Consider the following 23,490-nt stretch of genomic DNA (forward strand, 5'->3'; position numbering starts at 1 on the left):
TTAAACCCCAAGGTTACTTCCTTCTCTTGCACCTTTCTTATTTCCCGCTGCCAGAGTTCTGAGACCTTCTCCCAGGGACTGAATCTGTTTCTCTGGTCCCTCCCCTCAATCACGCCTCTAAAGGTCTTATTCTGAGCCAGGAAAGACACCCAAGGTAGAGACCACCTTCCTTTGGCCCACCTACTTTTTTAAAATTTTTCTTTATAATACGATATAATTTATCATGTGGTGTTAGTTTCAGGTGTACTGCAAAGTGATTCAGTTATACATATATTTATTCTTTTTTCCGATTCCTTTCCCATATAGGTTATTAAAGAATATTGAGTAGAGTTCCCTGTGCTTACAAGTCCTTGTTAATTACCTATTTTATATTAAGAAGTCAGTATATGTTAATTCCAAACTCCTAATTTGTTCCTCCCTCCCTCACCCCCAACCTTTCCCCTTTGGTAACCATAAATTTGTTTTCAAAGACTGTGAGTCTGTTTTTGTTTTATAAGCAAGTTCACTTGTATTATCTTTTCAGATTCCACATGTAAGTGATATCATGCGATGTTTATCTTTCTCTGACTTACCTCACTTAGTATGATAATCTCTAGGCCCTCCATGTTGCTACAAATGGCATTATTTCATTCTTTTTTATGGCTGAGTAATATTCCATTGGATATATAATATGTACCACATCTTTTGTATCCATTCATCTATTGATGGACATTTAGGTTACTTCAATGTCTTGCTTATTGTAAAGCATGCTGCAGTGAACATTGGGTTCATTGAGCATCATCTGATCATCACCATTTCTGAAAGGCCCCAGGACCTGTGGGACACCTCTCTGAACACTCATTTCAAGTGGAAGACCAGTTGTCTTCTCTTCTACCCTCTCTGAACACTCATTTCAAGTGGAGGACCAGTTGTCTTCTCTTCTACCCTCTCCTCCCAGAGGGCTGGACCCACAGCACGAAGGGGTGGCCCCAGAAAGCCTGGGTCTCACCCTCTTTCTGGCTTACTGATGCCCTTTCCAGGTAAGGGCCTGGTGTGCTCCATCTGACAGGCATCAACAGGCAACTTCTTTTGCCAAAACTAAATAATAAAGTGGTATCCCCAATGTGGGGGCTGCTGTGAAGTTTCCTTCCTTGGTAGGTTCTAAGGAATTTGAAAGAGAAGGAAGTACAGGGCAAGGACGGAACCAAGGAGAAAGAGGCAGACACAGATACTTGAAAAGGCCAAGTTTATTCCAGTGTTGTTGGGGAAAGGAGCACTCTACACATTAATTCTAAAAACTTGTCCATTTCCTTGGCTGAGGAGGCAAAGATTAGCTGCAGGCCACGCTGGATCACTCTACCAGCAGGAGTAGTGCGCAAGGGGAGAAGAGGCCACCACTCAGGCCTTCCCACCCTTCCCCTGGGACACCCGGGTCTCCGGGGGGGCCCGGTGGAACCACTCAAACCAGGAGCCATCGTAGATGGCCACATCAGGCTTGCCACAGAGGTAAGCAGCCAGGGCAATGTGGCAGGCGGTGACACCCTTCCGGCATGTGGCGATGAGGGGCTTTGTGAGGTCCACCTTCTTGGCCTCGAACATGGCACGGAGCTCTTCTGGGCTCTTTTCAAAGCCGTCCTCCGTTAGGAAGTTCATGAAAGGCATGTTGACCGAGCCTCGGATGTGGCCCGAGTCCAGTCCTGGGCAAAGGCAGAGGACAGGACAGGGTTAGGAGCAGCACAGGGGGTGGGGCGAGTGGACCTGGAGGTCAGAATCAACCATGGTTATGAGGACAGAGAGCTTTGCAAACAAACAATAACGTCCTTGCCTTTCTCAGAGCTCAGTTTATTCCAGCCCTGGCTACATCCAATGCTCACGACCACCACCCCCACCCCCCATCAAATCTACCTGATATGTTCTACCTGCTTGAGAGGACAGGCTCTACCATCTACTAACCTTTACCTTAGGCAAATTGCTTCACCTCTCTGAGCCTCAGTTTTCTCATATGTCAAATGGGCTCAGTGTTACATTCCTATATTATAGGGCTGTGGAGAAGAGTAAATGGGACGAGGAATGCAAATGCTATGGGGAGTACTAATTGCTCAGAACATTGGGTGAAGGGGAGACACAGACAATGCTCTCAGGGAGATTACAGTCTAGCAAGGAAAATAAAGGTTAAATACATAACCAGGATTCACTAAATATAACGTCGCTCTATTTTACAGATGAGTACACTGAGGCTTGACAAAGTGAAAAGACTAGCCTGAGGCAACACAGCAAGGTAAAGGCAGAGCCAGGATTGTGCCGAGTCCCCTGGTTTTCTTGTTAAGCCCACAATGTGTAAAGAGCCTGTGATCCGTTATTAGACGGAAGTTCAAATCCCAGCTCTGCCACTTACCCAGGGGTGACCTTAAGCAGAGGAGAGGCCCCACCTCTGTGAGCCTCAGTGTCCCCATGGGTAATGTGGGAAGGACTGCTGTAAAGGGTAAAGCACCGACTACCTCAATCGGCCCACCACCCTCAGGTGCTGCGGCTTCTCCATCACTTCCCCACCTACCCTGGGGGGCACGTGAGAGTGAGGGCCCTGTGGTTCCTGGAGGACCTTCCTAGCAACCCTGAGAGGCTTTGACAGAAGCAGAATGGGGTTTTAGGCTAGCTCCAGGGTCTATTCCAGAAACTTCTCTACACCTAGTTAGGCCCCTCGGCCAAGTCTGGGCTTCAGAATAGCCATCATGTGGGGCAAATGGAACCGGGCCATGGCTGAGCTGGTGCCATGTGCAAGGCCAAGGCCAAGGTCCAGCCTCCAGCATGGCCCTGGTCACTCCTCTTCCTCAAGTGCCCCACACCGTGGCAGACTGGAGTGCCCACTGGGAGTGGGGCCTCCTTGTGTCCCACAGTCCCTGCTTAACCCAGACTGTGGGGCAGGACCAGGTGGGCAGCAGTGTGAGAGAGAGATCTGATCAGGGTAACCAGGGCACATCCTGGGGCAGTGTGAAGGCAGCTGTGCCCTGTATGTCTGAGCCTCAGTTTTCCACCTGGGAAATGGGGAGATAACCACACCTATCTCACAGGCTTGTGGGGAAGTCAGCTTCAGCAGATAAAAGCCCTTAACAACCTGGGCACCCAGGAGGTGGGCAATCATGCCAACAGTGTCCCATTCTCCTCACCTCAAGGCCAAAGAGAATTTGAAATTCGTTGGCCCAGTCAAGAGTTCCTTTGATTGACTATAGAGGTCCTGACTTATTATAGTGATTTATGGGTTGAGTATTCTTGCCTGGGAAATTCCAAGGACAGAGGAGCCTGGAGGGCTACAGTAAATGGGGTTGCAAAGAGTCACGACTGAGCGACTAACACTTTATTCCTGTTGTGATTTCATCCTTTTGTCTGGAAATTTTGATCTGAGATCTGATGTGAACTGACCCTACCGATGAGGAACAATTGGTCTGTTGGCTTCAAGGGTGTTCTTTTCCGAGAAACCAACTTAAAATGTCTCAGAGAGCTCCCTGGTAGCCTAGTGGTTAGGATTCTGGGCTTTAATTGCTGGGGCCCTGGTCAGGGAACTGAAATCCCATGCAGACACAAAAGAAAAAAGGTTCAGTACCCAGGCAGTGGGCTGGATGAAGTGCATTAAAAAACACCAGCATTTATTGAGTCCTGAACGCTGTTTTGTTTCTTTCCACCCATCCCTGATGAAACAGCTTTATTGTTTTTTTCTAATTACAGAAAAGGCACCTCTTCTGAGTGAAAAAGTGGTGGTAGTAGGGGTGGAGGGGGTGTTCTGTAGACTCTGACCCCCCACCCTGGGCAAGCCTCAGGAGTTGGAGGCCCTCCCTTTCGGCCAGCCAGTGCTCAGGGCCTGTCCGAGGAATTTAAATGAGCAGAAACTGGCCGCCTGCGTAGGGGGAGGGCTGGGATGAACTTGGCCGGAGAACCTGGGAGACCAGCCAACTAGGGAAAAGGCACCTTGCACCCAGGGGCAAGGACTCCTGCTGTTCCTCCAGGCCCAGCATCAGCTGCAGGCTTGTGGCTGTCCTCTCCCCAGCCACCATGCCAAACCTCTGGCATTAGGCACCCCGATGGCTTACCTGAAGAACTTTTCCTCTGTCCACACATTACCATACAGATGGGTCTCCTGGCACTAATGGGGGGCCCAGGCTCAGAGAGGTGAGGTAACTTGCCCCATGACACACAGCACAGGTGTGATGTGCACTCAGGTGTGTCCGACCTCAAAGCCTGTGTACTCTGACTACCCTGAGCCTTCCTAAAAGAGCGGCCGAGGCAGGCTGAGATGACCTCTCGTGATGACCAGTTCAGAGGTCTGGGATTTGGTTTTCCAACTTTGGCCAAGAAGATGGTGGTCGAGTTGGCAAGTTAGCATCCCACAGGTCACTGATAGGTGTGGGCTTTCAAGGCCAAGAAAACCTGAGTAGCTCTTTCTTGCTTTCCTCCTAAAGATACCAAGGAACCCAGTGCAGGCAGCCCCCAGCCCTGCCTGCTGGGAGTCAACTTGGCACCTCCTACCCCTTCCTACCCCAGTCTGCAGCCCTGGGAAGACACACAGGCAGAAATCACATGACCCCATGAAGCAATATGAAGCAATGCTTGGGAGCTGTGACCACCCCATGCTTGTTGACACAGCAGTGGCCTTGGGAAATAACCCCACTTTGATCCTGTGACTGGGATCGAGTTCTGGCCTCAGTGTCTCGCTGCAGAAGTTTCTGCTTCCTCTCCCTACCTGCAAAGTGGGACCACTTGGAACCCCCATCTGCCTCCCCTGCTTGGCTGCTGTAGTTGCCCAGGGGAGAATGTATATAAAGGGTCCTGGAAATAACAGTAAGCATTAAGGGGTCAATATTCTCCCTCTTGACCCTCATGGACCCCACTTCCAAGCAGACGGGAGGAAAAGAGAATAAGGTTTATAAAGATACTGAGCTGGATCAACTCCCACCTCCCACCTTTCCCTAAGGCTCCTCCTATAAGGTGAGCGATGGTGTTCAATATGAGGGTTCAGAGGTGAAGGGAGAGGCCTGAGGCCACACCTAGGTCCCACACAAGGATGTAAACTCAGGTCTGTCTGACTCACTTTTCTCCTCTTACAAACAGGACCAAAGGCACTGGGAGCACATAACTGAGGCCAGGTGGGAGGTTGCTTGCCTGAAATGGGCAGAAAGTGGCTATGGGGTTTCTAAGGCCCTGCTTCCAGCTCCTCTTGGGGATCATTCCTTCCAGGGACACCCAGGGCCTGCCACCCATACTCCCCTGGGTATTATATCTGGGTGGCTGAGCCCACGGGGTGCCTTCCTGATCCCATGAGCTCAGCGGAGCCTCCTGTGCCTAATATCTTGTATAGGAGGCCAGCAAACCCTCTTAGGCTTTACAGACAGCTCCAGGCTTTGTACTGTTCTTCATCCTTCTCAAAGTAGCTTTCTAGCCATTGCTGTGTTTAATAAATACATAGCCAGGGGGGTAGGGCTGGCATTACTCTTTTCATTTTATAAGGGAACTTAGAGAGGCTGAGCAATGAACTGATTGAGGTCCCAGTATAAAGGAGGATCAGGATTCAAACTGGGGCCTGTGCTCCCTGGTCTCCAGATGGGAACTGGAGGGGAGAAGCTGGCTACAAGAGAGGAGCCAGGGACTTTAGAATCAGGGGCTTGCAGGAGGTCCTACCTGCAGCAGCTGGCTTTTCCCCCCTCTCTGAGACTTAATTTCCTCATTTCTAAAATGGGAGAACAGAGGCCGAATCTGGCATCTCTACGACCTCTGCTCATTTATTCTGTTTGCTTCAGGGCAAGCTGGGGGATAGCTAGAGAAACAATTTCACCTCTCCTCCCTGCAGTGGCATCTCAAGTGCCAAGGAGTGGAAGGTGACTTGAACCAAGGCCAGGAGGGAGCTGCAGGAGCTGGTGCCAGGAGCTAAACAAACTTGAATCTTCAACTTCAGACCTTCATAGAGCAAGCCAGTCAGGAAAAACACAGTCCTGGAGAAAGCCATGGCGGGGAGGGCAGAGTCCTGTGCCTTCCTAGTTCTGCTTCCAACTACCCAAGTGGCCTTGACCCACCCCTTCCTCTGTGTACCACAGCCTCCCCTCTGACTGGAGAGGTGACCTTTCATACCCTCCAGTTCTAAGAGTGTTGGAATGGCTTTCACAATGCTCTCCACAGAGGCACAGAAAGGAAGAGACTTTTCAACAAGTTAGTCCAAATGTTGCACAGGAGGTGGATTCCACAGAGGTTTCCTGAGGACAGTGCTGCAGCCCCCCCGGGGCCATCCCGTATCCTGAGAGCAGTGAGGTCCGAGCCACCAGAGGTGTCCAGGAGAGGTGATGGCAAGACCTCTGTGGTCCTGTTAGGAGGTTCTAGAATGCAGTTCTGAGATTCTCCCCAGCCCAACTTCCACCAGTGTAGAACCCTCCCTCTTTGTCTGCAGAAGGGGACTCATGAGCCATATACTTGGAGATGCCTAGCAAAGGGGCTCCCTGCTGGCCCCAGGAGGTGAGGGTGGAGCAGGATGGTGGTGCACCCTGGTTTGAAACTAGGCAGCACTGGGTTCAAATCTGGACTCTGCCACTGAGCTGAGCAAGCAACCTAAGGAAAGTCAGGGGGTCTAGGAGAGCTGCAGGAGGGAGGGGGTGCTGGGGAATAGCACTGTTCATGTTGCTAAGAACTTCTGAAGAACTTGAGGGGTCCTGAGGAGACTTCTGTACAGTGATGCTTGTGTGGCTCATGGACGCTATTGAGCATGTTGGGGAGCTAGTGAGTGGGCATGGATGTGCGTGGATATGTTGTCAGTTACCTACTGATGCCACTCCACACAGATGCTCGGTTGTACCTTAAGTATGTGGCTACGGGAAAGCATGTGTATGTTCCCCTGCATCATAGCTGGAAAAACCTTTAGGTTGGGCTCTCCCCTTTCATTTTACAGATGGAAAGACTGAGGCCCTCCTGGGGGCTGCTGAGGGCAAAACCTGGAGAGGGTCCCAGACATCCTACTCCCCATCTCTCCATAAGCATTGCTCCCCAGGGACCATCCCCCCACGGGGACACCTACCTACTGCATCTGGCTCCGGCTGTGTGCCCAGGTACCGCCCCTGGGCCCGTGAATCCACCAGCTGAAACCTCTTTGATTCGAGGTTCTCCAGCACCTGCTCGTAGGTCTTGAGCAGGGAGCGGTTCAGCGTGGCTTTGAAGATGGCTGGCTCTGGGCGTGAGGGCTCAGATGTCACCGGGTGGCCCTCCTTCAGCCAGTTCCGGAAGCCACCATTGAGCACGGACACGGTGCGGTGGCCAAACACACGGAACATCCACCAGACCCGCGGCGCATAGAAGCTGCCCAGGTCGTCACCATCGTACACCACCACATGCGTGTCGTTGCTGATGCCCAGGCTGCCCACGTAGTCGGCGAAGCCCGCCTCGCTGGGCAGCATCACCTCGTAAGGCGAGGCCTTGTCCCGACACTCCTCTATGTCAAAAAAGGAGGCGCCGGGCACATGGCGCTCCAGGTATTCCTTGCGGGCCTCGCGGGTGCCCGGCGAGTACCAGGACGCATCCAGCACCCGAAGGCCAGGGCCCACCTTACCAGCCCGGACGGACTCCGCCAGCCACTTGGTGGAGACCAGCGCCCGGTAGAGCACCTGATGAACCATGGTGTCAGCTCTCCGTGTCACCTGGCGCGGGTGGGAACCAGGAAAGAGATCGGCGTGAGGACTGTTCGTGCAGTGGGCTGCGGCCTGGAAGGAGGAGCTTTTCCCCACTGCACTTCCCCAGGGGTGTCGTGTTTATGGCAACCCGGCAGGGTTGAGGTGTGCAGTGGGTTTGGTTTGCAGATTCCCTAGGGAAAGCCTGCTTCCGCCGCTCCCTGCGGCCCCCGCCCGCGCAGAAGTGGGTGGAGCGAGAGGGCTGGGGATAGCGGAGCTGGCTGAGAGCGTGTCCGGCCCTAGAAGCTACTATACTCTCCCTCAGGATCCTCCTGGAGTAGCGAAAAGATGTCCAAGATGGGAGGAGAATGCATCTTGGGCTTAGAGACCCCTTCCTGGGAGCGTAGGGGAGTGGGCACATGGAAAACTGTCCGCTGGAGGCCCGCAGCCGCCCTCACCCGCGTCTCTCGCCTTGCAAACCTTCCTGCAGTCTCTCAGCAACCTGGGGTCGCCCGCCTCCTAAATGCCCGCGTCCGGCCCAGCCTGGTGTCCTCTGCCCGAGTTGGGTCCAGGGTTCCCGGGGCACCCCCGCCCCGCTCTCGCCACCGGGACCCTCCCCAGGGTCGCAGGTGGTTTGGCCGGCGGCCCAATCCCGAGCGGCCCGGGCGCATACCGCAGCCCCACCCCGCCGCACTCACTCGCCCTCGCCGCCGCCCTGGCGCTTGCCACTGCCAGCTGGAGGAGTTGGCAGGTTCAAACCCGGAGCCCGCAACTTCCCGGCCGGCCCACACCATCGCGCGGCCTCCCGCGGGGGGGATCACGCGCCGCCGGCCACTCCATGCGCTCCGGCCCTGCACCGCGCCCGCCCCGGGCCAGTCCCCGAGCTTTCGGCGCCTCTCGAACCCGCGGGGACCCGGTGAGGAAACCGGACGGCAGGCGGGGCTGCGCGGGGCGGGGCTCGGTGGCGCGGGCTTCCCCCCAAGGCCCGGCCAGTGGAAGGTGCCGGCAGCCGAGGCTCCCAGTGGCCCAGGCGGTGGGCTGTGCCGGAGTCTCCTCCCTTTGGCCCGAAGCAGGTTGGCGATGGGAGGAGGGAGGGTACTGCTGAGGGCTCGGGGAGGGGGCTCTCTGCGCGAGGTCATGGCCGAACCCGGAAGCCCCGAGACTCCGGTAACTGCTGCTGTGTGGTTCTTGCCTTTCTTTAGGGGGAGGCCGATCGTCGGGGTGCGCAGAGTGGGGCTCCCCCGAGAGGCCTGAGCAGAGCAAGGGGCCGTAGTCTGGGAGGGAAGAAGCACCCCTTCCGTAGTCTAGGAGGGAAGGACGGCTGTCCGCGGCTGCTGGGGGGCGGCCCCCTGGGCGGGGGCGGGGTAAGGGCAGGGGGAGGGGGTTGTCACCTGGTGACAGGGAGGAGGACTAATAAATCCTGACCAAGAGGCCAGGAAGAGGAGGCCAACTGACCCACAGACTCCAGGAGGACGAACTGGCAAAGGACTTGCTGGAGTGAAACGAAACTAACATTTGTCAAGGCCTGCTTGGGGAGGCACTTTACTGGGGACTCCTATGGCTGTCACTTAACTTCCCATAACAACCCTGGGAGTAGGCCAGAAACTTCTTTAAAGACTTGGAAAAGAGTTGCCCAGGGGCTCGCGGTGACATTGAGGCCAGGCCATTTGTTAATCCTGGGTCTGAAGCCCACATGGCAGAGGCTGCTTTTGTTTACTTGCTCATCCCTGAAGTCACATATTTTTTTTAAAAAACTGCCTTTGTCCTTAACCTATTTCATTATAAGTGTATATAATTTAATTTTTAATAATGGCTGTGTTTAACAACCAGTTGGCTTAATTCCTGAAAATCTAACAACTGCTTTTTGCAAGCTATTGGGACATCCCTACCTACCCCTACTCAGTTTTTGTATATTCTATTATGTATGCTTGGAGTGCTTTTTTCATCCCCCTTGGAAAAAAATTCTTTTTATGCTGAAACAATGATAGTATCACAGAAAGTTGTAAAAATTCGTACTTTGATAAGCATTTACCCAGGGAATTCTCTGAGCTTTGTGCTTTGCAGTCAAGGGAGAGAGGGGGCCAGGAAGTACAAGACCAGGGAAGCCCTTGTAGAAGGTTGAGTCTGACTGGACCCTGCTATTCCAGGGCCCATCCCAGACGGCAGCCTGGTGCTTACACCTCCCCTAGCACAGAGTGCACCTGGGAGACGGGCCTGGGGCTGTCCTGTTTGTCTGGGGTCCTTGACTCCCGGAGCAGCCCCACCTACAGCCATCCAGGCCTGCCCAAGCACATTGGAACCTGGTCCACACCCTTCAGTGCACACATGGCCTGCTCTCCCAAAACCTCCTCTACCTCCTATAGTCCTTAATGGGAACTGCCAATCCAGCATAGGGAGTGTGTGTGTGTGTGTGTGTGTGTGGCAGGATGACCTCAGACCTCTGAAGTCCCGATTCTAGACTTGCTGACAATGGATCAGAGGCCACCCATGGGAGTAACTTTGAAGAAATAATGGGATTTTTATGAGCTGTCTTTAATGATTATTAAAACCAGCCATATGCAGGGCATTATGGTGGCGCTTTGATGTTCACTGGGGCTTCCCTGCTGGCTCAGTCAGTAAAGAATCTGCCTGCAATGCGGGAGACCAGGTTTGATCCCTGGATCAGGAAGATCCCCTGGAGAAGGAAATGGCAACCCACTCCATTATTCTTGCATGGAGAATTCCATGGACAGAGGAGCCTGATGGCTAAAGTCCTTCGGTCCACAAAGAGTCGGACATGACTAACACTTGATGTTCATTATTTAATTTTCACCATTAAGAGGTGAAGATTGGAAGCTCAATTATAAGAAATGGAAATGGTTCTGGGCCCCTCACATGCCCGCTCAGCACATACCTGGTTAAGAGGGGCATGGGACTGGCACTGACTTTGGAGGGACTCTGGCTCCCAAGTCAGCATTCTTTCCACTCTAAATAGATCCCTGTGGAAAAAACCAAGGAGCCTCAAGAATGAGGAGTGGGGAGGGGCTGCTGTGGTTCACAATGGGGTCTTCAGGTAGTTCAGTTCAGTTCATTTCAGTTGCTCAGTCGTATCCGACTCTTTGCAACCCCATGAACCCCAGCATGCCAGGCCTCCCTGTCCATCACCAACTCCCGGAGTTTACCCAAACTCATGTCCATTGAGTCGGTGATGCCATCTAACCATCTCATCCTCTCTTTTCCCCTTCTCCTCCTGCCTTCAATCTTTCCGAACATCAGGGTCTTTTCAAATGAGTCAGCCCTTCACATCAGGTGGCCAAAATATTGGAGTTTCAGCTTCAACATCAGTCCTTCCACTGAATACCCAGGACTGATTTCCTTTAGGATGGACTGGTTGGATCTCCTTGCAGTCCAAGGAACTCTCAAGAGTCTTCAACACCAGGTAGAGGCCTGCTGAATCCCTCAACATAACCTAGTGCCATGTAACCCACAGGCACTGTGATCACTCCTTAGCCAAAGCCTCTGGCAGCCTCACCCCAAACATGTCAAATCAGCTTGGATTTTCCCTTCCCCCCACCTTCACACCTCAGGCTGAGCTAGTGTGCCCCCTCCGCTCCCACTGAACTCCAGACTTTCTGCAATTATGTTGTGTCTCTTTTCTTTCTTTTTGGCAGCACTGGGTCTTCGTTGCTGCACCCAGGTTTTCTCCAGTTGCAGCAAGCGGGGGCTGTTCTTTGTTGTACTCAGGCTTCTCACTGTGTTGACTTCTGTGGCGAGTACCATCTCTGGGGCATGCAGGCCTCAGCGGATGCAGCACTCAGGCTCAGGACTGTGGCTCATGGGCTCTAGAGCACAGGCTCAGTAGTTGCGGTGTACTGGCTTAGTTGCCCTGCAGCATGAGCATGTGGGATTTCTCTAGACATGGGATTGAACCCGTGTCCCCTGCATCAGCAGGCAGAGTCTTAACCACAGGACTACCAGGGAAGTCCTGCAATTACATTCTCTTGAGCAGGCCTGTGGCTGCTAACTCCCAGGGCCTGGTCACATGGGTAGCATGGTTCCTAAAAGCCCGGCTGCACCGAGACTGAGGGAGGGACTGGGTACCAGATATCACACTGTGGACACAAGAGGCCCTGGTCATCATTGACCTTCAGGCTGGGAAACTTTGGCCTCAGAAGTTACAACCCGATTGTACATCTTGAGGCTGCCCCTGACCAGCTCTGTGACTATGCTATGCTAAGTCACTTCAGTCGTGTCCGACTCTGTGTGACCTCATAGACGGCAGCCCACCAGGCTCCCCCGTCCCTGGGATTTTCCAGGCAAGAGTACTGGAGTGGGGTGCTATTGCCTTCTCTGAGCTCTGTGACTAGGGCAAGGCATTTTTATCGCTAACCACCAGTGGTCTCATTCAGAAACAGGCAGCCCCACCTAGTGACTGCTGAAGGCTGTGTTGCTTAGTACGTGGCCTGCAGGGGCACTCCACAAAATGCTCTATTCTCTACCCACCTCCTTCCCCTTGGTGGCAGGGCTGCTTGGCATGGATGCAGGGTTGCACCCTGCACTGGAGGGTACACAGCCAAGGTGGTGGGTGGAGCTGACCTGTAGCTCGAACTCCACTCACGCAGCCACGTGCTCTGGTGGAGACTGTGCCTCTGCCTGGCAGAAGGGGCACCTTTCTCTAACCTGCCCAAAGGCACCTAGGGTATCCACACGTTTGGAGCCTGGCCCTGGAAGGCTGTGAGCTGACTGTCAGCTGTGCTGACAGTCATGGAGGGCTGGTAAACTGCTATACTCAGAACTGCTGGCCTGCAAGGGAGAGAAGAGGGTGAGGAGTGAGGCCCTAATCGCTGTTTCCAGAGAGGAAGAAAGTTAGCCGCTCAGTTGTGTCCAATTCTTTGTGATCCCATGGACTGTAGCCCACCAGACTCCTCTGTCTGTGGAATTCTCCAGACAAACATATTGGAGTGGGTTGACATTTCCTTCTCCAGAGGATCTTCCCCAGGAGATTGAACCCCAGTCTCCTGCATTGCAGGCCAGGAAAGCCCCAAGAGAGGAGTCTCAAAGAGTGAAATCAGACTTTACTGAACTGCCTGGCAGTTGCTGTGAAGCCTGGCACCACCACCACTTCTTAGCTGTTGACCCTTGGTCTTTTTTTTTTTTTTTAAGTGAAGTCGCTCAGTCGTGTCCGACTCTTTTCGACCCCATGGACTGTAGCCTACCAGGCTCCGTCCATGGGGTTCTCCAGGCAAGAATACTGGAGTGACCCTTGGTCTTTAGTGCACTTCTGTGAACTTCAGTGTCCCCTCCAGGAAACAAGGAGAATACAAACCTTCTTGTGGTTACTCATATAACAAATAATTGAGAGCCTACTCTGTGTCCTGTAGTGTTCTAAGGTGTTGTGAAGATTAAAGCACACATAGGGATGAGATGGTTGGATGGCATCACCAACTCAATGGACATGAGTTTGAGCAAGCTCTGAGAGTTGGTGATGGACAGGGAAGCCTGGTGTGCTGCAGTCCATGGGGTCGCAAAGAGTCAGACAAGACTGAGTGAGCTGAACTGAAGGAGGATTAATTGACTAATTCCAGTTGCTAGTCCTCTGAGGCTGTTTAAATAAATATTTGATGAATGGGTGAATTTCACCAGGGATCTTGGTTGATTGTAAGCAAAGCTGAGCTGCACCTTAGGGAGGGGCTAAGAATTTGCCCCTACTTGCCTTAAAGTGCCAGGAGCTTGCGTTCTAAGTCACTTCAGTCCTGTCCGACTCTGCGACCCTATGTATGGACTGTAGTCCACCAGGCTTCTCTGTCCATGGGATTCTGCAGGCAAGAGTCCTGGAATGGGTTGCCATGCTCTTCTCCAGGGGATCTTGCCAAACCAGGGATAGAACTCAAGTCTGTTATGTCTCCTGCATTGGCAGGTGGGTTCTTTACCACTAGGGCCACCTGGGAAGCCAGCAGGGCCTTCTCCTAATTGGGCTCTCTCCTTATCCACCCCACCTCAAACAGTGGTGAGAGCCATCACCTTGCCCCCTCTAAGGGGTCATGGTCATTCTGGTGATTGCTCTGTATATATATCTCAGGCTTAGCAGGGCAAGGGAGGGGAGGCTCCTGGTGATCTAAGTCTGTATCTTGGGTTTACCACCACTGGTTTTCCGTGTTCCCTGGACTCTGCCCTCCCTAGGCTCCACTGCTCCCTCGGGCCCTGGACCCGGCCCTCGCCCCAGGGGCACAGGCGTTTCCTGCCCCTGGGCCACTGGCCTCTTCCTTAATACCCTCCTGACCTCCTCCTTGTCGCGCAGGCCTGCAGCCCCAGTGTCACCGCCGCCATGGCTTCGAAGCAGCTCTTCCGCGCGCTTGTGTCAGCGCAGTGGGTGGCTGAGGCGCTCCGGGCCCCACAGGCTGGGCAGCCCCTGCGGCTGCTCGATGCCTCATGGTACCTGGCCAAGCTGGGCCGCGACGCGCGCCGTGAGTTCGAGGAGCGCCACATCCCGGGCGCCGCCTTCTTTGACATCGACCAGTGCAGCGACCGCACGTCGCCCTATGACCACATGCTGCCCAGCGCGGCACACTTCTCAGAGTACGCAGGCCGCCTGGGCGTGGGCGCTGCCACCCACGTGGTGGTCTACGACGCCAGTGATCAGGGCCTCTACGCGGCGCCGCGCGTCTGGTGGATGTTCCGCGTCTTCGGCCACCGCACGGTATCTCTGCTCGACGGTGGCCTCCGCAACTGGCTGCGCCAGGGCCTCCCGCTGAGCTCAGGCAAGAGCCGTCCCCAGCCCGCCGAATTCCACGCGGTGCTGGACCCCGCCTACATCAAGACGTACGAGGACATCAAGGAGAACCTTGAATCCCGGCGCTTCCAAGTGGTGGACGCCCGTGCCGCCGGCCGCTTCCAGGGCACAGAACCCGAGCCCCGAGACGGTAACCAATGAGTGAAGTGCCCAGGAAGTCCCTGCCTGAGCACTGCCCTCGCCTCACTCTTGCCTTAAAGGGTGGGGTGGTGGGGTGTCAGCAGAGATTCACCCCACAGCATGGGGGTGCCGGCTGAGATCTAGTTTCTAGTCGTCTCACTGGGCTTTATTCTAAGTGAAGGCGATAATATTTGCCCTGCCTCCACCCCCAAACTAGTTGGAAACCCAGAATGCCCTGTATAAGTGTGAGAATCCAAACAGCCCCCTCCCAGTACTATGGATGGGGGTCACTGCCAAATGGGAGGAGGGGACAGGCCCAGTTGGGGGAAAGCCCCACATAGATGGTGCTTGATCAGGTCTACCACCATCTCTGAGGGTGATGGAGCCAGGAAAGAGGAGAGAGAAAGTGGAGAATGAAAGTCGTCAGAGGGGCCAAAGGCTAGCAGAGAGCAGGACAGAGGAGCCTCAAGTACGTGCTGCTCCAGATTGGAGCAGAAACTGAATAGAGGGTGGTTGCTGGCCTCGGCTGGGGTAGGGCCTCTCCCACATGGTCTGGGATCCCCATGGAGTTCAACATCTGGCTGCTTCCTGAGATCTGGGGAGAGGTGGCCATTCTAAGGCTTCACACTCCGTTGTGTAAGGAGCAGGGTTGGGAAGGGGTCCCCACAAAGCAGGTGGATCAGTAACCACTTTGGTGTGAGCTTTTTAATGATCTCACAAGAGGACTTCCCTGGTGGTTGTTTTTTAGCTGGGGAGTCATGTCTGATTCTCTTGTGACCCCATGGACTGTAGCCCACCAGGCTCCTCTGTCCCTGGGATCCTTGAGGCAAGAATATTGAAGGGGGTTTGCCGTTTCCTTCTTTCCCTGGTGGTCCAGTGGTTAAAAATCTGCCTTCCAGTGCAGGGCACATGGGTTCGATCTCTGATCGGGGAACTAAGATCCCACATGCTGCAGTGCAACTAAGCCTGAGCCACAACTAGAGAGCCTGTTCTCTTGCAACAAGAGAAGCCTGTGTGCTGCATCGAACACCCAGCACAGCCAAAAAAAGAAAAAGATCCCACAAGACGGGTGCTCTTCTCATACAGAAGGGGACATGGAGCCTTAGAAGGGCCACCTTTTCCCAGATCTCAGGAGGCAGCCAGGCATTGAACTCCAGTGCACTACCTTTAACTGCACTGAACAACCAGTAATCCCCCAGTCATTTCTCTCCTGTGTGCTTTGAGGAGGGCGCAGGGAACTTGCCTCTTCCTCTGGGAAGTTCTCCCTGAATGGATCCCTCTACCCCTGAATCAGGGCTGGCTGGAGCTTCTTTTTCTAGAGCAGCTTGGGCTCACCCTGTCCTAGCACTGTTAGGGTGATCTGAGGGCAAGGACCATCCATGCTCCCAGTGCATCCTGAAGACTAACCCAGCAGCTGGATGGTGTCCAGAGAGGTTTTGTGAATTCACAAGGTCCCGACACAGGGAACCCTGCAGAGCTGTGTAGACATGACTGTGGGAAACTGCTGATGGCCAAGCTTTTTTGAACCTAAGTTAGTGGCAGTTTGAGATGGTCCAGCCTAATAGGGATGCCACCTTGAACCTGTGGGACCCTTCAGCTTAGCCCCTGGGTGGGGGTGGGGGTGATGAAGTAATGTAGGGCAGCGAGCCAGAGCCAGACCTGGGTTCAAAGCTCTCCCCAGGTTGCACTAGCTGTGTGACACCTGGCAGGTCACCTAGTCTCTGAACTGCAGCTTCTGCGTGGGTCAAGTCAGAGCAGAACATGGAGCTTAAAGGATGCTTGAGGGTTAAATGAGAGCAAGTGTGTTAAGCACTTAGCTCTGTGTTTGCACATACAGGGTGCACTTGAGAAACGGGAAGTGGGATAATTAACGTGTGCTTCCCTGGCTGCGGGTCTTTACAGGGGTGCTTAATGCTTACCTCCATTGTGCTTGCTCATTCGTAAAATGGAAGATAAGGGTAAATGCCCAGCCGGCCTGTCGTCAAGGTGAACGAGCTGATGAGTATACAGGCTCCAGCTAAATCAGCGGAGAATATCAGCGTCCCCATTGTCCCCCCTCCACAGCCTGAGACCTGGCCTGCTTGATGCCCTCTGCCTGAGATGCTCTCAACTTCTACCACCCAGTCCCTTCAACCTGGTTAAATCTTATTCAGCCTTCAGGGCTTAATCAGAGAAGCTTTCCTGCCCCTCCCCCTCCCAGGCAGTGGGTCCTGCTTGGCAGCACAGGCTCTGGGCCTCTCTACTCCTACTAGCTTGGGCCAATCTGTTCCATGTGCCTCTATCTCCTCGTCTGTACAAAAAGGAGAATAGTAATTGCTTTCCCATAGTATTAGAGCAAGGATTAAAGGGAGAAATACAACTGAGGGGCTCCTAGCACAAAGTAAACCCTCAGTAAGGTCAGCTACAGTGATTCCTGTTACTGTGTATTACTGTTATTTACGATATGCATTATATCCCCATGCTACCCAAGAGGGCCTTTTAGTAACACCCATCATCCCTGGAGAAGGAAATGGCAACCCACTCCAGTATTCTTGCCTGGAGAATCCTATGGACAGAGGAGCCTGGTGGGCTACAGTCCATGAGGTTGCAGAGAGTTGGACGTGACTGAAGCTACTGAGCATGCACACACGCAAAATAATGAGTATGCCAGCTTGCATTTACCTAGAACTTCCTCTAACTGTCAGCACAGTCAGTCTTCAGGAAACCTGGGGCAGAGTGTGGCTTCTGTGGAGTCTGAGTCCTGGGTTCAGAGCCCAGGCAGCAATTCACTAGATGCATGACACTGGACAGTAGCGAACCTCAGCATCTCCTGTAAAACAGATTCCTGTACAGTGGCTGCCTGGGTTTCCTGCTTGTGCGGACTACCTGAGATGATGCTTAGAGGGTAGCGCCGTGGCTGCATGGAAAGTTCTCAGTCCCGCAGGGGCCATTCCTACCGCCCTTGTGCAAACGTTTGTTCCCTGCCTCCTGCTCTCCTGTTGCAGGCATCGAGCCCGGCCACATCCCCGGCACCATCAACATCCCGTTCACGGACTTCCTGACCGAGGACGGACTGGAGAAGAGCCCCGAGGAGATCCGCCGCCTCTTCCAGGACAAGAAGGTGGACCTCTCCCTGCCCCTGGTGGCCACCTGCGGCTCCGGCGTCACAGCCTGCCACGTGGCCCTGGGCGCCTACCTCTGCGGCAAGCCGGATGTACCTATCTATGATGGCTCCTGGGTGGAGTGGTACATGCGTGCCCAACCCGAGGACATCATCTCTGAGGGCCGGGGGAAGATCCACTGAGGCATGGCGGGACACAGGAAACTTGGGTGACACCCAGCCAGCAGTACCCAGCCCAGTGGTTCCAACTCTGCTCTGACCAGGATAGTGTTTCTTCCTCCAACTCAGGTGGTACATGGGGCGACACCCCAGAGGCCAGGAACTCTGGACTTATGGGCTCCCAGTGGAGGCAGCAGAGAAGGAGGCAGCGGGCACAGGGGGAGGGGAGTTGCCCTTGTGGTGCTGAACTGGAGCCCCACTTCCCTTCTGTTGAAGAAATAAAACAGTCAAGTGCTAAACCCTTCTGACTGCGGGGCTGCCTCAGCTCTCCTCCACTCCTGGGCTGACGGCTCCAGCATGCCCAGCTCGGGAGCTCCATGGAGCCAGAGTGTCTTGAGAACCGTGTCCCTTCTGCTTTCTGAGCGGTGCTGGGGCCCCAGAGGCCTTCCAGTCCCGAGACCGAATGTCTCCCTGACAGCTGTCTTCTACTTCTTTTGCTGCATGAAAGAATGAATATGTTAGGCACTCAGCAGTGTCTGACTCTCTGCAACCTCATGGACTGTAGCCTGCCAGGCTCCTCTATCCATGGAATTCCCCAGGCAAGAATACTGGAGTGGGTAGCCATTCACCTCTCCAGGGAATCTTTGCTGGGGTCTTCCTTCTGGCTTCTGGGTTATTTAAGGTGAATCTTTTGTGGTATGTCTGGAGCCCCACCCAAAGCTGGCCCCTCCCCATGGGTAAGTAATACATCTCATTTCAAGACAGATGGTTCCAGAACTTAATAGGAGGTTGTACCACACCGAGGAGGCCCATTCTAGCCCAGGATATTTTGGAGAAGAGCAGAGTTTAGTCAAATTAGAGGGGAATCCAGTTCTAGACTCTGAGAGCCACCCTTGGAGCCTTGCCTTTGGGGCTACCTGGGGGTGGGCAATATGAGGAGCTTTGATCCTTTCTGCTTAAGGAGAAAGAACCCTTATTCCCCAGGTTTCTCAAGGGTAAGGAGTCTATTCTCCTCCTTCCATGTTTGTTCTTTGTGCAAGGATGGACATGGGTGTCAGAAGGCACCAGGTGCCCTCTGTTGGAACCTGGGTCACCCCTCCCCCAGGCATCTTCCAGCCCCCTAGGCATCTCTTGGTAGCAAAGGCCCAGGTGTCAGCCAGTACTGAGGGGACCTCCAGAAGGAAAAAAAGACCAGAAGGGGCAGACTTACCCAAGCTCACATGATGGACTCACAACATAGCTGAAACCAGATCCAGATTTTCTGACTCTGAATTTACTTTTTTTTTTTCACCCAAGACTCTGAGTCGTCTCTCCCAAGTCCACAGGGATGGTGGGGAACCAATGGGACAGAATCCTGGTTTTCCGAATAAAAGGTCTAAAATAAGTCCCACCTCTCTGAGCCTCAGCTTTCTTACCTATAAAATGGGAATAATACATACTTTTGAAGAAGGGATTTCAGACAAGGACCTGACCAAGAGCCCAGCAGCCCTGAGCCCTATCTTCATAGCTCAGGGCTTCTTCACCTTGGGGCAACTGACATTTGGGCTGGATAATCTTTCTTTGTAAGAGCATCCTGGGCATCAGAGAATGTTTAATGGTATTTGTGGCCTCTATCCATGAGATGCCAGCAGCACCAACCAGTTGTGAGAAAAAGAAATGTCTCCAGATAAAGCCAAATGTCCCCAAAGAGGCAAAAATAACCCCCTAGTTGAGCACCAGTGCTGTGGGAGCAATGGCCATACTTGATGACAGCAGTCAGGACCAATACAAACAGGGATCTTCACACGGAGGGAACCCCCATCTCCCCATCATGAACCCTTTCCCCTGGGGGCTGAATTTAACAGTTTAGGAATTTTCCTTTCCAGCTGATTTCAGACAAACCTCGTTTTCTCCCTTAAAAATGTCCCTGCCTCTTCAAGGAGTTGGGTTTGTTGGCAAACACACGTGAGGTCTGATCTGGCTTCCAGTTCCCTTGCCCCATGCAAGGCTGCCTGACCTTGGACACAAGGCTGAGCCCCTTTGAGCCTCAGTTTCTTCATCTTTTGTCGTTGCTGTTAAAATTTTATTTGTTTATTTTTGGCTATGCTGGGTCTTTATTGCTGCACATGTTTTCTCTAGTTGCGGTGCACGGGCTTCTCATCACGGTGGCTTCTCTTCTTACGGAGCACAGGCTTTAGGGCTTGAAGGCTTCAGTAGTTGCAGCTCCTGGGTTCCAGAGTGCAGGCTCAGTAGTTGTTGCACACTTCCCTGACTAGGGATCGAACTGGTGTCTCCTGCACTGGCAGGCAGATTCTTTGCCACCAAACCATCAGGGAAGCCCCCATCTTTTTCTTTTTAATTGTCTGCTTATTTTTGTTGTGAACCACACGTGGGATCCCTTCTCCCACCAGGGATTGAACCCATGCCCCCTGCGTTGGAATTGTGGAGTCTTCACCACTGGACCGCCAGGGAAGTCCCAGTTTCTTCACTTTCAAAATGAGTGTAATCATACCTTCATTGAGCAACATGGGGATTCAATGAGAAAATCCATAGCAACTGTTTAGGTTGGTGGCAGGCACAGAGTCAATATCGAGTGTTACTGTTATTTTGTAAAGGACTTTTACTTTATCAGCATGTTGAGTGTCTCTCGTACTTCCAGCATTGGGGGAAGGGAATGTGAGTATGAGAATTATGTTCCAGCCCTGGAAAAGCCTCCCAGCTAGGAAGGAGAAACTGGCCCAGGGTATATTTTTAGAGAGAAATGGTGAAATGATCTATTTTACAACAGACTTATTTCACAAGAGCCTTTTGATGAAGGTGAAAGAGGAGAGTGAAAATGCTAGCTTAAAACTCAGCATTCAGAAAACTAAGATCATAGCATTTGGGCCCATCACTTCATGGCAAGTAGATGGGAAAACAATGGAAACAGTGACAGACTTTGTTTTCTTGGGCTCCAAAATCACTGCAAACAGTGACCACAGCCATGAAATTAAAAGACGCTTGCTCTTTGGAAGAAAAGCTATGATAAACCTAGACAAGGTGTTAAAAAGCAAAGACACCTCTTTGCCAACAAAGGTCCATCTAGTCAAAGCTCTGGTTTTTCCAGTAGTCATGTATGGATGTAAGAGTTAGACCATAAAGAAAGCTGAGTGCTAAAGATTTGATGTTTTCAACCTGTGATGCTGGAGAAGACTCTTGAGGGTCTCTTGGACAGCAAGGAGATCAAACTAGTCAGTCCTAAAGAAAATCCTAAAGGATGGAGCTTTATTATCCTTAACATATGGAGAATGAGTCACTTGGGAGGTGAAATTTTCAGATTAACTGAAGCTTTATAGTTTTTTAAATTAACTTTTATGGGAGTATAGTTGCTTTACAATGTTGTGTGTCTGCTGTACAGCAAGTGAATCAGCTATGTGTATACATGGTGGCGGTTTAGTCACTAAGTCTTGACTCTTTGCGACCCCATGGACTGTACCCTGCCAGGCTGCTCTGTCCATGGGATTTCCCAGGCAAGAATACTGGAGTGGGTTGTCATTTCCTTCTCCAATATGCATCCCCTCTTTTTTGGATTTCCTTCCCATTTAGGTCACCACGGAGTACTGAGTAGATTCCCCTGTATTATACAGTAGGTTCTCACTAGTTATCAATTTTACACATAGTATCAATAGTGTATATATGTCAATCCCAATTCATCCCACTCTTTCCCCCTTGGTGTCCACATGTTTGTTCTCTACACCTCAAGCTTTATCATTTTCAGTTCAGTTCAGTCACTCAGTCGTGTCCGACTCTTTGCAACCCTATGAATCACAGCACGCCAGGCCTCCCTGTCCATCACCATCTCCCGGAGTTCACTCAAACTCACGTCCATCAAGTCAGTGATGCCATCCAGCCATCTCATCCTCTGTCGTCCCTTTCTCCTCCTGCCCCCAATCCCTCCCAGCATCAGGGTCTTTTCCAATGAGTCAACTTTTCACATGAGGTGGCCAAAGTACTGGAGTTTCAGCTTTAGCATCATTCCTTCCAAAGAACACCCAGGGTTGATCTCCTTTAGAATGGACTGGTAGATCTCCTTGCAGTCCAAGGGACTCTCAAGAGTCTTCTCCAACACCACAGTTCAAAAGCATCAATTCTTCGGTGCTCAGCTTTCTTCACATTTTAAGCACCCCCAAATTTAACAGTGGGTGGGACACAGTATACTGAGGGTACAAGAACTCTCTGTGGCTTTGTTTCATCACTTTACTGTGAGCACTGTTTGCCCCTAAACTAAATGGACCCCATTGCTGTGACTTTCCAGTCCTCAAGTCCTTGCATCTCCAGATCGTCCTTGACCACTGTCCATCCTGGTTAATATCATGCTCTCCAGAGTCTCCATCTGCTTCTAGGTGGGCCCACTCTCCAGATGATGCCAACTATTCTAGGGCTTAAACCACTGGTAAACCAGGGCCTCTGGCAACCCACTGGGGTCCACAGCCTGCAGTGCCATCACCCTGCTCTTCTGTCCATGTCCCCTGTCTCAGTGTGTATGGCCACCACACAGGGGTCACCTGTGCCCAGACCTGCCTGACAGCCCGTTCTCCAGAGTTGGCCTCTCTTCCCCATAGCCAATAAACACCCAGGCCCATGATTTTCACCTCTGTTCTCATTGCCTTGGTACAGGTCACCACCCCCACCCCCATGCCAAAGACACACAGATACAACCTGTCCAGTCATTAATTCCAGCACAAACCTTCAGGAACAAGCCTTGTACTGGGATCTGGGGCATGGAGGATAAAGATGTAAGGGGAACTTGCCTAGTGGAGAGGGGCAGACAGATAGGCCATGATAGGTGTGGCAAGGAGGATCTAAGAGACGAAACAGAACAGGAGAGGGTGGAACAGATGGCTCTGGGTCTGAGAAGCTGGTCTGCACAGGCTAGTAGCCTCTTTCTGAATCCCCTGGCCCGTACCTCCTCACTCCACGTGGAACAACAACAGGGGATGGGGTTCAAAGCCCAGCCTTGGGAGGCATTTGGACCTCCAGCTCACTGGCTATGAGTGTGCTTTGATTTCCTCATCTGTCATGGAATAATCCAGTACCCACCTCACAGGATCATATTGATACAAGAATTGAGAACAAAGCCTGCACAGTGAGCCTGACATCCATGCATTATAAATTACTAATATTCTGTCCTACGCAGGTCACTCCTGCCTCCTTTTACCTGCCTGGATGCCCTTGAGGGTAGCATATCTTATTCATGGTTCTCTTCCTGACCCCAGCACAGTGACGTAGTCAGGACTTAATGAGTATCTGATGTGTATATAAATATCCTGGCAGGGCTAAGAAAGACCCTAAAAAACCTTCCTTGGCACTTTCCTGGTGGTCCAGTGGCTAAGACTCCAAGCTCCCAATTCAGAGGGCTTGGGTTCAATCTCTGGTTGGGGAACTAGATCCAGCATGCACAGCTAAGAGTTCACATGCCATGGCTAAAGATCCTGCAGGCTTCAGTGAAGATGGAAGAGCCTGTGTGCTGCAACTAAAACCCATTGCAACAAAGTAAATACTAAATAAAATAGATATTTTTAAAAACCCCTCCTCTTTACTGAGCACTTTCCATATCCAGGGAGAATGCTAAGTGTTTTGTACCCACTTAATCCAACAACCGGAGAAGGCAATGGCACCCCACTCCCATACTCTTGCCTGGAAAATCCCATGGATGGAGGAGCCTGGTAGGCTGCAGTCCATGGGGTCGCGAAGAGTTGGACACGACTGAG

The 23,490-nt window shown here is 52.5% G+C and overlaps 2 protein-coding genes across 6 annotated transcripts; one reads left to right on the forward strand and one right to left on the reverse strand.

Moving 5' to 3' along the window:
- Positions 1–1,211: 1,211 nt before the first annotated feature.
- Positions 1,212–8,340, reverse strand: TST (thiosulfate sulfurtransferase). The gene is made up of 3 exons (XM_086404006.1): positions 8,312–8,340; positions 7,028–7,683; positions 1,212–1,676 (listed from the first exon to the last, which is right to left on the reverse strand). Exons 2-3 carry the CDS (start codon positions 7,620–7,622, stop codon positions 1,378–1,380), a joined length of 894 nt encoding a protein of 297 aa, XP_086260132.1. The 5' UTR covers positions 7,623–7,683; positions 8,312–8,340; the 3' UTR covers positions 1,212–1,377.
- On the forward strand, positions 7,995–18,060 carry MPST (mercaptopyruvate sulfurtransferase). Of its 5 annotated transcripts, XM_086404002.1 has the most exons (4): positions 8,675–8,780; positions 10,869–11,031; positions 13,891–14,512; positions 17,487–18,060. In XM_086404002.1, the coding sequence occupies exons 2-4, from the start codon at positions 10,975–10,977 to the stop codon at positions 17,783–17,785; spliced, it is 978 nt and encodes a 325-aa protein (XP_086260128.1). In that variant the 5' UTR covers positions 8,675–8,780; positions 10,869–10,974; the 3' UTR covers positions 17,786–18,060. The 5 variants fall into 5 exon arrangements, with proteins under 5 accessions (XP_086260125.1, XP_086260129.1, XP_086260128.1 ...); XM_086403999.1 differs by lacking the exons at positions 8,675–8,780; positions 10,869–11,031 and adding an exon at positions 7,995–8,529; XM_086404003.1 differs by lacking the exon at positions 10,869–11,031 and having other exon boundaries at positions 8,654–8,686.
- Positions 18,061–23,490: the final 5,430 nt, after the last annotated feature.

Source organism: Bos grunniens, chromosome 5, assembly GCF_055505025.1.
Source record: "Bos grunniens cultivar Pamir isolate PY7600 chromosome 5, Bosgru_T2T1.0, whole genome shotgun sequence".
NCBI classification, from domain to species: Eukaryota; Metazoa; Chordata; class Mammalia; order Artiodactyla; family Bovidae; genus Bos; species Bos grunniens.